General features: G+C 45.3%; 1 protein-coding gene across 2 annotated transcripts in view; it reads right to left on the bottom strand.

Annotated features, from left to right (window-relative positions):
- The window catches only part of Ppm1d (protein phosphatase, Mg2+/Mn2+ dependent 1D), a 39,310-nt gene extending 36,324 nt beyond the window's left edge, over positions 1-2,986 (bottom strand). For both annotated transcript variants that reach the window (XM_005350449.3, XM_026780784.1), the window contains exon 1: positions 2,334-2,986. In XM_005350449.3, coding sequence (XP_005350506.1) covers positions 2,334-2,784 — 451 coding nt within the window. In that variant the 5' untranslated portion in view covers positions 2,785-2,986. The remainder of the gene's footprint in view (positions 1-2,333) is intronic.
- Between the last annotated feature and the right edge of the window lie 9,572 nt (positions 2,987-12,558).

Raw genomic sequence — 12,558 nt, 5'->3', positions numbered from 1 at the left:
CTGGTCTCGAACTCACAGAGATCCGCCTGCCTCTGCCTCCCGAGTGCTGGGATTAAAGGCGTGCGCCACCACTGCCCGGCCTCAAAATACTTTTTAATATTCTTTTTTAAATTTAAGTTTAAAAGAGTTCCTTTAAGGTTTCATTCAATAAAAAAAATATGATTTTAAAAAAAGTATGTGAAAAAAAAAAAAAGTATGTGGATGCAGAGCTGGAGAGCTGGCAAAAAGGGTAAGAACAGTTACAGTTCTTTCAAGACCCACGTTCTTGAGTTCAGTCCCGGAACCCACTTCAGGCATCTCATAACCACCTGTAACCTTAGCTCCAACGAGTGCTGACATCTTGGATTTTTTTTCAGGCATCCATACATACATCCACACACATACACATAATTTTAAGATATAAAATGTTTTAAAGTATGTGCATACAAAAACATGCATTCACAATTACCAGCACGGCCTCTGCTTTAGTAAAGCGACACTCGGATCACAAAGGACAGAGCTTGCGCTTATGTGGGAGGTTTTGCATTCAATTCAACACCAGCACATAAAACGATTAAAATAAAGCCAAATTTAGAGCTCCAACTTTTTCATTTTCTTTGAGCTAATCTACTTTGTTGTCCTGGTCGTGAGCTTACGCTGATCCACCCTGATCTGCCACAGAGGTGCTGGGATGACCATCGTCAGCCACCACACTCCAATAGGAATAGGAATCTTTTTTCTTTTCTTGCTTTTTTTTTTTTTTTTTAAAGAGAGGGTCTCTCTACACACGGCTGTCCTGAAACTATGTAGAGTAGACCAGGCGGGCCTCGAACTAAGTGAAAACAGTCTACCTCTGCCTCTCAAGAACTAGGACTAAAGGCATGCATCACCACACCTGGCTAAAGTTCAAATATTAAAAGCTTTTGATTTTTAAAGTTAAAGCATATGGCATATTCATGTGCCCCAAGTGTACTGCGAAATAAATGGACTCTATAATAATTCTTTGTGTCTACTCTTCATGGTGTCTGTCTTGCTATCCACTTTTGTATCCTCTCCAGCCAATAATATAATGTATTTCTAGAATAAACTACAGTGCTTTCAGCTCTACTCTGCCCCCACAGAAAACAAAATAAATCCATCAAAGGGGCCCCCAGGGATTGGCTGGGAACCGCCTCCAAAAAAGCTTAGTGGCTGATCTTTGAGTCAATCAAATACTTGGCAAAAAGCCCAACAGATGGAAAACAGACTTTGAAACCAGCTAGTCTACACTCTGTGACAATGCCTTTCTAAAAATACCGTGTATTTTACAAATCTGTAACAGCTTTCTCTAGGTCTCTGTTTCCTTAATGAAAATAGAGCGGATTTGCTTACGCCACTATAAACAAAGGGTTTTTAATGGCAGGAACATTAATTCTTTTCTGTAACAAAAATATGTGCCATATACCCACAGCAATAAATAACCACGATCCTGTGTCATTTACGCTGTACACGTACGTATTGTCTGACTTACAAACATTCAAAATTTGGTTAAAACTACAATTACACCGAACTTTTAGAACTTACGGTATCTGTTACCAAAAGTTACTTCGATGGGAATTTATATGAGTGCTTTTTACTATGAACTTTTGGAAACTGTTTGAATGCAATTAGCTATCATCATATTCACACACTCACACACACACACACCAGAAGTTAACACATGTCGAGGCCAATTTAATGTTTAACACGCTGCACGCCTTATTCATAAGCAATTCAAAAGATGACCCTAAAACACGATCACAACAAAACTGCCTCCAAAAGTAAGTTACTTATGTTACACTTCAGCCCTTCTAAATTGGCTTACACGGAGCCATCAGGGTCAATGAGAAGTGACACCGCCGGTAGGAGGCAACCAAGAGGGACAAGCCCATCAAGAACAAAATTATGACAGATGCTAAGGGAACGCTCCAGTTCTTGCCACCTCCGGCTTCCTTCACCTGGCTCACGTAGAAGCGTTTCTTAAATTTATATTTTGGTTAGAATCTGGCGCTGGCTTTCAAATACTTCTGAGCTTGCTGCTACCAAGCTCAATTAGCGAAGGGCGAAGGGACTGTTGCCCCGATCGTGGGAGGGAGAAGATAAAGCACAGAGCGGTTGCTGGGAAACAAGCCATCCTGGCTTTTCCGAGGCCACTCGGTGTTCCCAGAACTCCAACCCTGACAGTTTTCCCTCGCATCCCTTAGTGGACAGCGTCACTTGATGGATAGCGTTCTTGGTACCGGGGGAAGGCCCACGCGGTACTGATGCTATAAAAAGCCCAGCAAAAGAGAAGAAAAGAAAAATGAGGCGGGCGCCACACAAACCCGGGAACTTACCTAGTTTCTTCCACATGGCCAGGTGACAGGCGAGGAAGCCTTTGCGAATGGCAGCGCACACCTTAGCGGGCTCGGACGAGGTGAAGCCCTTCTGCTTCTTGATAAAACCCCACAAGTGCTCCCGGGCAAACTGTGCCGCCTCCCGCCCGCCGTGCCCGTCACACACGGCGAAGAAGGCCACCGAGGAGCGGCGGCGACAGCAGCAGCCAGCGGGTGGCGAGGCCGAGGCGTCCAGGGCAGAGTCGCGGGCCGCCGCCGGGCCTTTTCCCGATGGCCCGCTGCCGGCATGAGCAGGGCTCGCCGGCTGCCCGAGCGCCCGCCGCGACACCGGCGCCGGCTTGTCCTCCGCGGGTGGCTCGGGCTCCACCACAATCTGAGTTACGTCCTCCATGTACTTCCTCCCGCCCTGGTCAGAGAAGACGCTCACTCCCAGCGAGTACAGCCCCGCCATGGCCGGCTGCCCGGGATCCCGCCGTTCCCACGCAGTCCGCCGAATTCTGAGGCGGGAGACACACTCGCAGCTCTCCGGCCAACTATTGTTTATCTTCGACGACGCGGAGAGCGAGGAGGGGGCGGTCCCCGAGGTGGGGGGGGCGCGCTATGTCGGGACTTGTCCGCGAGAGCTGGGCCGGTCGAGTCGCCGGCGAGTGGAGCCGAGCAGCTGCGCCTGCGCACTGCGCTCGCTCCCTGCCCGCCCGCGCCCACCGCACAAATCAGGCGTTCTCTAAACCCCTGTGACGTCACAAAGTTCGCTGGGATGGACCAATCAGGAGTCGAGGGGAGCGAGCTCGCCCCCACCCTCCCGCCCACCCCCGCGTCTCTTTGCAACTGCTGCTGTCGCTCCGCCCGCCTGCGCTAGCCTGCGCTGAGCCGGGTCTGTTTTCCTCAGGCTGGAGCTTCGTCGCCCTGGGGGGCGTTTCTGCAGTTTCTAAGCCGCAGACGCCTTAACCTGTCATCCTTTTTCCTCACCTCGATGCTTTGGGTGAGACTTCTGGCTTTTACCCCTTTTGGTCCTCCCAGAGCAAGCTTTGCAGGCTCCGGCCTCCCGCGATTGTGGAAAATCTGCTGAGAACGAGGGTGGACTTACCCTTCCACTCCTTCGAGCGAAATGGCGCGAAAATGCCCTTCAAAGACCGTTGGTCGGCGCGCTGGACGAGGGTAGCACTCGTGTACTGGCTTGGGTGGGATGTGTCCGTCTGGGAGTTAAGGAGGGCTGCCCGGGTTAATTAAGAAAACTTGGAATTTTCCACCGCCAGTTGCGCAGTACGGTTTTCCACTGTGCGGTTGTGTCAGAGACCTAGCGGCGAGTTTAATTCCTAACGATTCTATCCAGCACTTTTAAAAATTTCTTTTTGCGTATTTTTCCACTTTTCAGCCTTGTTAATACTTTTTCGGACTAGTCCTGTATACAGCTACTACTGTAGTATGTAACTTACATTTGGAAAAAGCCTACGTCAAACAGTCTCCATGTCCTAAGGACACGGTTATACCCCCTCTGTTCACCAAGTAGTGCGCAGTCCGAGCAACAAAATGCTTACACTTTATTTCCATGGAATTAAGCCCCCAATGAGCATTTTTGTATTTTCTCAGTATCGTCTTTTTTTTTGAAGGATCTATTTAAAGTTCACTAGTTCCTATATGCGATTTACTGTACAGTGCCTTTGAGATTTCACATTGAGTAGAAACAAAGGAGTAGTGAAAATTTATACAGAGCTGAAAAAGAAATGCAAATACAAAGAAAAAAAATCTTTACAATGTCCTTCCTTGAAACAATCCCTATACCTACCAAAACAATCTTTTTCTTGTCTTTATGGGGTTTTTTGTTTTGTTTTGTTTTTTGTTTTTTTAGACAGGGTTTCTCTGTGTAGCTCTAGCTGTCCAGGAACTAGCTCTTGTTGACCAGGCTGGCCTCAAACTTACAAAGATCCACCTGCCTCTGCCTCCCTAGTGCTGGGATTAAAGGCATGTGCCACCACTGCCCGGCTCCAAAACAATTCTTTTTAAAGATTTATTTCATTTTAATTATATGTGTATCGCTATGTGCATGTGAATGCGAAGGCCAGTTAAAGGTGGTTGTGAGCCACCTGTGTGGGTGTTCCAAACCAAACTCCAGTCCTTTGCTAAAAGCAGTAGAGATGTTTTTAACTGATGAGCCATCTTTTCCAGCTCCCTGAAGCAGCAATCTGAAATAACTTTGCCTTAACTTTGTGTGTGTGTGTGTGTGTGTGTGTGTGTGTGTGTGTGTGTGTTTTGAGACAGGGTTTCTCTGTGTAGCCTCAGCTGTCCAAGAACTGGCTCTGTAGGCCAAGCTGTCTTCCGGCTCACAGAGATCCACACCTGCCTCTGCCCTCTGCTTGGGCGTTTATAAAGGCTTGTGAAACACCAACTGGCCCCCTTTTTTTGTTCGGGGGGGGTGTTCGAGACACTTTCTCTATATAACAGCCATGGCTGTCTTGGTACTCAGTTTGCAGGCCAAGATGGCTGCGAACTCAGAGATCCTCCTACCTCTGCTTCTCAACTCAGCCAGGTCTCATCTTAACAGGTGAGCAGAACATTCTCAAAACCTAATAATTATAACAATAAGCAGAAATGTATAGGCCACATTTCATTTAAAACTAGCTGAGTTTTAAAATCCTAAGTGAGATACTAACAGGGATGCCCCTTCAGCTTCCATCCCACAGGACCTGCAGGAGGAACAGCTCATTCCCCTCCTTACAATTTCCACCTTAGTGTGTCTGCCTTGACCCCAAGAGTCTACCACTAGACAATTCCACCAAACCTCTCAACACCTTTCCTCCCAGTCTGGGGCCACAGCCTCCAGGCCTTCTGTTAATCTCGATAGTAAAGTCCACCTCTACGGCTTCCCTTCCACATCCCATTCCCAAGTCACCCCACGTTTCAGCTTCTACTACCAACCACTTGATCTCAGCCTCATCTGGAAATGGAAATCAACTTCCTGTCCCAGACACTTCGCTCACAGTGTCCTTACCAACCCCCTGCACCTCTTATCACCTCCAGAGACCCCACTTCCTCTCTGAATCACTGACTGCAGCTCCCAGCTTGCCCCTCCCAGCTCTTCCTTTATTCATGGCTTACTATCTGGCCCAGTCCGCCTCTCTGTAGCTCTGATAAGACATTGACAGCAACCAATCTGGGGAGGAAATGGCCAGGCAGGAACTCAAGGCATGAACTTAAAAGGCTGAACTCAGAGATTGTACTGCTTACTGGCTTGCTCCCCCAGCTTGCTCAGCTTTTATTGTCGTTTGGTTTTGGTTTTGGTTTTTTGAGATAGGGTTTTTCTGCACAACAGCTCTGGTTGTCCTGGAACTCGATTTGTAGAACAGCCTGACCTCAAACTCACAGAGATCTGCCTGTCTCTGCCTCCCGAATGTTGGGATTAAAGGTGTGCGCCACCACAGCTCCACATAATAAATAAATAAATAGATAGATAAATAAATAAATAAATTTAAAAAAAAAATCTAATCAGAGCTGAGTGTGGTGTTGAACAACTTTAATCCCAGTACTTGGGAAGTAGAAGTGGCTCTCTATGAGTTCAAGACCAGTGTATTCTACTTACTGAGTTTCAGGACAGCCAGGCCAACATAAGAGAGAAACCCTGTCAAAAAAAAAAAAAAAAAAAGCCGGGCGGTGGTGGCGCATGCCTTTAATCCCAGCACTCGGGAGGCAGAGGCAGGCGGATCTCTGTGAGTTCGAGACCAGCCTGGTCTACAAAAGCTAGTTGCAGGATAGGCTCCAAAACCACAGAGAAACCCTGTCTCGAAAAACAAAAACAAAAAAAAAAAAAAAAACTAACCAGTTTGCTATTGTTTCTTCCCATAAATCTATAAGTCATCTATTAGAGCCAACTCCATATTAACAACGGCAAGATAAATGAGATAAACGTGTCTCAAGAGGCTAATCTGTCAATCTATCTGCCTTTACCCTGCTGGGTTTACAACTGCGTGTTTAACAAAATCATCAGTCTAACCTGAGGACTGCTGTCTCACTGTGTGAGTACAGTAGGGACACAAGGTCCGAACTGCAGCTGCCACGCTCCCAAAGGTGTCACCCCCGTGTGCATTCCTCATTAGCCAGGGAAGATGAATCTGTCATGTTCTCACAGATAGCTGGAAAGAATACTCATGCCTTCTCTCTTCAGATAGCTTGACTTACACACATGGCCTGACCCCTCCCTCTCTGTCTCGGTGGCCTACTCTTGAATTCATTGTGGCTTGGCTTGGTTTTTCTTTACTAAGACAGGGTGCACTATGCAGTACTGGCTGGCCTGGATGGTGCTATGTAAACCGGACCAGGCTGGCTTTAAACTCAGAAAGATCTACCTGCCTCTGTTGCCCAAAGGCTGGGATTAAAGGCTTATCCATTATGCCGTATTTGTTTTCAACTCTTTCTTTCTTTCTTTCTTTCCTTCTTTCTTTCTTTCTTTCTTTCTTTCTTTTTCTTTAATGGTTTCTTTAAGACAGGGTTTCTCTGTGCAGCCCTGGCTGTCCTGGAACTCCCTGTGTGGACCAGCCTGGCCTCTAACTCACAGAGATCTTTTACCTCTGCTCTCCTGCCCCCAGGGCTGGAATTAAAGGCCTGAGTCACCACCTCACTGTAGAATAGGCTACTATGGAACTCACTAAACAGATCTCAGGCTGGCCTTCAACTCACAGCTGTCCTCCTGCATCACCCTTCAAAGGGCTAGAATTACAGACCTGGCTAAATTTATTGATTCTCCTTGGTGAAAAGTTTCTCCTTTTTTCCTTTTCTAAGAAGTTAAACAAAACTGTGTTCCAACTGGGCAGCTGAGATAAGAGGAGCCCAAGGTCTGAAAATGGCCCAAGCAACACAGTGAGGACCCCCATCTCAGAGCCAGGTGTAGGGGTGCAGCCCTTTAATCCCAGCACTTGGCCCATGAAACCCTGAGGATTGGGGTTTCTCAGGCAGCACTGGCTACATGTGACCCTCAGGGGTAGCACACTTAACTAGCACACGCTGGGTTCTAAATTCAGGCCCCAGCACTGAAATAAAGAAAGCTTTGTTTGAATGATTTGTTAGAAGCTTGGTGGTACATGCCTATAATACAAACAGTGGGAAGAGGAGCCCATGAGTTCAAGGTCATCCTGAGCTTGCTTAGGTTATCTGAGACCATCTCAAAAAGGAAAAACAGGGGCTTGGGAGATGGCTCAATGGTTAAGAGCACCGGTTGCTCTTCCAGAGGACCTGGGTTAAATTCCCAGCACCCACATGGCAGCTCACAACTCTCTGTAACTCCAGTTCCAGGGAATTTGACACCCTCATACAGACATACATGTGGGCAAAAACACAAATGAACATAAAATCAAAATCAATAAAAAAAGATTTCTTAAAAACAAACAAAAAAACAGAAAAAGTAGATACAAAGACATACATTTTTTTCTTATTCCTTTTTCTTAAAAACATGATTATTTTTACTTTTGAAAAATTTTGGAGGGGCTGGAGAGAGAGCTCAGAGGTTAAGAACATTAGCTGTTCTTCCAGAGGTCCTGAGTTCAATTCCCAGCACCCATGTGGTAGCTCACACCTACATGGTAGCTCACAACCATCTGTAACGAGATCTGATGCCCTTGTCTGGTGTTCAGGCAAACATGCAGACAGAACACTGTATACATAATAATAGATTTAAATATATATATATAATTTTTTTGGACGTGGCAGTACACATCTTTAATCCCAGCACTCAAGAGGCAGAGGCAGACAGATTTCTAAGTTCAAGGCCAGCCTGGTTTACAAAGTGAGTTTCAGGACAGCCAGGACTGTTAGACACAGAAACCCTTTCTCAAAAATAAACAAGCAAACAACCAAAAGAAAAATGTGTGTGTAAATATATATACATATATTACATGTGAATATAGGCACCTGACAAGTTCAGAAAAGTGAGGCAGATCCCTGGAGCTAAATTTCCAAAACATTGTAAACCTCCTATTATGGGTGCTGGGAACTAAACCAGGGTCTCCTACAGAGTAGCAAATGCTCTTGACTGTTGTGTCATCTCTGCAGCCTCTCCCTTTGTTAGAGAAAGCTTTAAGCCCCAAGTGATGTGCCCTTCAAACTTGGATACAAAATTAGCAAAACACCTTCAGTATAGAAACTGATGCCCCCACTCCCTATGCGACTGGATTCAGCTTCTGTGCTCGAGTGACCTTCCAGGTGACTGCAGGTGTATGCTACCACACCCAGCTTCAGTAAAATTTTAAACACTGCGCTTGCTTTAAGGTGTGGACATGCCAGTTTTGGTTTCTGAACTACTATAGAAACAGGTCATTTTACAATACCCACTGCCTCTTCTGTGTTGAGACTCATTTTCTCCTCCTCCTGCTCCCATCCAATTTGTGAGATGAGTGAACATAAGAAAGGACTTACCCACGGGTGAGATGGCTCAGCAGATACAGGCGTGGCACTCCTGAGTCTTGAAGTTAATACAAGAGCTCACCTAAAGGCTGAGGAGAGAACCAATTCCAAAACACTGTCCTCTGAACTCTACATACACACTATGGCTCAGGTGCCCACTCACACACACACACACACACACACACATACACACTAATAACATTATAAAAAAGAGAGAAAGAAAGGAACTTCAAGTTGGGTATTGTTGTGCATAGTGTCTCTAAAAAACAGAAGGCTGGGCAATGGTTGGGAGGCAGAGACAGGTGAGTTCGTGGTCAGCCTGGTCTACAAGAGCTAGTATCAGGACAGCCACCAAAGCTGCTACAGAGAAACCCTGTCTCGAAATATCGAAAACAAAACAAAAAACAACAACAACAACAAAAAGAAGCCAGGCGGTGGTGATGCATGCCCTTAATCCCAGCACTTAGGAGGCAGAGGCAGGTGGATCTCTGTGAGTTTGAGGGCAACCTGGTCTATAGAGCTAGTTTCAGGACAGCCACGACTGTTCCACAGAGAAACCTGGTTTCGAAAAACAAAACAAAAAGCAGAAAAGGAACTTCAGAATCACTCTCTCTCTTCTCTCCTCTTCCTTCTGTTCTCCAAGGCCTTATTATTTAGTCGAGGCTGGCCTTAAACACCTGATCTTCCTGCCTCAACCTCCCAAATGCTAAGATTGCGGACATACGCCACTATGCCTATGTGTACTTCACTTTCTAACTCCTCGGCCTGGTCCAAGTATCTACTTCCAAGACCACAAGGTGGTGTTTTTCTGCCAGCTTAGCAGCCACACCTGAAGCTACTGATGTTTTAACTACAGTTTGCATCCCATGGCCCTACAATCAGCAGTCTGTTGCTCAGACCATAGTCTGGTGGGATTTATGGTCAACCACGCCACAAAATGTAGGTTTTTAACTAGGTATCAAAGACAGGGTAGTCAGATATTGGGGTGAAAACCTAGATTCTCTGCTAGATCAGAGAAGCCAACCAGCTGACCTTCCTTTTTGGACAGAGACCCAGCAAGAGAACACCTCTCCAATCATCCCAAATCAAAAAAGGCCCACCGTACTCCCCCCTATGCATCTCTCTATCCTTCCCCTGGGTGCTCTTGTATATTGTTTTACTGTTTACTCTTTCTTCTTGAGGGGGAACCCATCTCCCAAATAAACACAGAGTCTTATTCTTTCTAATATTGCCTGCCCTTAGCTTGGCTTCTTTTCAGCCAACTTTTCTTAAATTAACCCATCTACCTTTTGCCTCTAGACTTTTACCTTTTTGGATTTCTGTATATCTTTTCTTTACTTCTGACTCCACGTCTGGCTGTGTGACTGGATGACCAGCCCCCTGGTCTCTCTTCTCCGCTTCTCGTTCCCCAATCCTCTTATCTCCTATTTGTTCACTCTGCAAGCCTGTCCCGCCCATTTCTCCCTCATGCCTAGCTATTGGCTGTTCAGCTCTTTATTAGACCAATCAGGTGTTTTAGAAAGGCAAAGTAACACAGCTTCACAAAGTTAAACAAATGCAAATTAATATAATGCATACATCTTTGCATCATTAAGCAAATATTCCACAGCATAAACATATGAAACGCATCTTCAACTACCCAGGTGGAAACAACACCTGAGTCCTCCATCCTTGCACTGGCTAATTCCTGTCAACTAATCAATGACTCTTCCCCCCCCCATCCCAGGTTAATTTATTAATACAGTCTCAGAATCTCCCAGAACAATCAAATATCCTGCAACAATAAGGGGAGAAGATAAGGCAGGGAGAATAGCTACAATAGAGACATGTGAGGTGCTCAGGAAGCAGAGGCAGGCCAAAGTCTGTGAATCGGAGGCTAGTGTGGTCCACATAGACCAGCCAAGGCTACATAGTGAGACCTTGGCTAAAAACAAACAAGTCTACCGTAGTACCTGTATACATTAAGCTATGTCAGCTCTTCTCAGGTTTTTTTTGTTGTTGTTTTGTTTTGTTTTGATGTGCATGAGTGTTTTGCCTACCTGTATGTCTGTGTACTGTGTGTGTGCCTGGTACCTATAGAGATCAGAAAATTGTGTCAGATCCCCTGAGACTAGAGTTGCAGGCACTCGTGAGCCACCATGTGGGTGCTGGGAACTAAATACAGGTTCTCCAGAAGAGCAGCCACCAGTGCTCTTAACCACTGAACCATCTGTCCAGCCCGTCTATTTCATTAGTAATCATTTTTTTTCTACTAACTTTTTAAATCAATTTTTCTCAAGAGTTTTTTTATTCTCCTATAAGATCTCCTATTTCCTATGTTCTAAAATAGCCAGATTTTATATCCTAATTTACCAAACTTGGTTTGAATTTTCTTGCTCTTTGCCTTCTCTTTTTCAATTGACAACTTTCACTGAACATATTTTTAGGTGTCTCATTGTATTTTAATTTGGAGTACCAACACAGTTACTTGTGCCAGTCTTTACTTAAGATACATCTTCTGTTTGGTGTTTTGTTGCAGGATATTTGATCACACTATGAACCCCAAGATTTTGTTATGTACCGTAAAAAAAAAAGTTTCTAGTTGTGGTATGGCTCAGCCCTAGCACACACCTTTAACACAAGATTTTCCTTCTTAAATATTGTAAACAGGGTTAAATGAAATCAACCATAGGTCAAGAGGAGGAGCAAGGTACCAATGATAGGAAAAAAAAAACCATAGAGAGTAAGAGGGAGTCAGGAAGACAGAGAAAAAAGCAGAGAAAGTAGAAGGGAGTGAAATCAGGTTGGAGGAGTTTTTGTTTGAGACCGAGTAGGAGAAAACTCTCTTTCTGGGATGACAGCAAAGAAGGAAGCAGTTGGGTACTTTCTCTGCCTGTCTGAGCTAGCAGGTTTTCACCCCAGCTTCTGGCTCCGAGTCCTCACTGATAAAATAGAAGGATGGAGACGACATTAAAAACAACAGTGTTGGGGCTGGAGAGATGGCTCAGAGGTTAAGAGCATTGCCTGCCCTTCCAAAGGTCCTGAGTTCAATTCCCAGCAACCACATGGTGGCTCACAACCATCTGTAATGAGGTCTGGTGCCCTCTTCTGGCCTTCAGGCATACACACAGACAGAATATTGTATACATAATAAATAAATATTAAAAAAAAAACAACAGTGTTCAGCGACTCCCTTCCTGCAGTAAAGCACATCAATAGACAGTTACCTACATCTTTCAGCTTTGGTTTCTGTATTTGGAACAAGAACTTTAAAACATATACACAGTCCTTCCAACACAGAAGCCTTTGGATTTTATGATTTCTCTATTCTACCAACATTGTTTATAGGTAGCCTCACCCATGCCAAATCAACTGCACTGCGGTGTATGTCTCTGTGCGAGTGTTATATGTATATGTTATACTCGCAGGTATGGGGGTGCAGAGGAGGGTGCTGCATGTCTCTCTCTCTCACTCTCCACCTTACTCCCTGTGGCAGTGTCTCTCACTGGGCCTACAACTAGACTGGTGGCCAGCAATCTCCAACAGTACTCCTGGACTAGCTCTGTAGAACAGGCTGGCCTCGAACTCACAGAGATCTGCCTACCTCTGCCTCTGCCTCCCGAGTGCTGGAATTAAAAGCATGTGCTTTATCTCTGCCTCTTGTATTATGCTGGGGTTACAGATGCTGGTGACCATGCATGGCTATTTTTCAAGTCTGAGAATTTTGATTCAAGTCTTCATGCTTTCAAAGCAAACAATCTTCCTTTCTGAGCTATCTGCTCGGCACCTTTTTTTTTTCCTACTTATGAATGCCCAGCCTTAGTGTGGCTTGTTTCTAGTCAGCTTTTTTTTATTT

Source organism: Microtus ochrogaster, chromosome 7 (assembly GCF_000317375.1).
Source record: "Microtus ochrogaster isolate Prairie Vole_2 chromosome 7, MicOch1.0, whole genome shotgun sequence".
Lineage (NCBI taxonomy): Eukaryota > Metazoa > Chordata > Mammalia > Rodentia > Cricetidae > Microtus > Microtus ochrogaster.
Note: the sequence above shows the minus strand (reverse complement) of the source record. Positions and strands in the feature narration are given on the sequence as shown.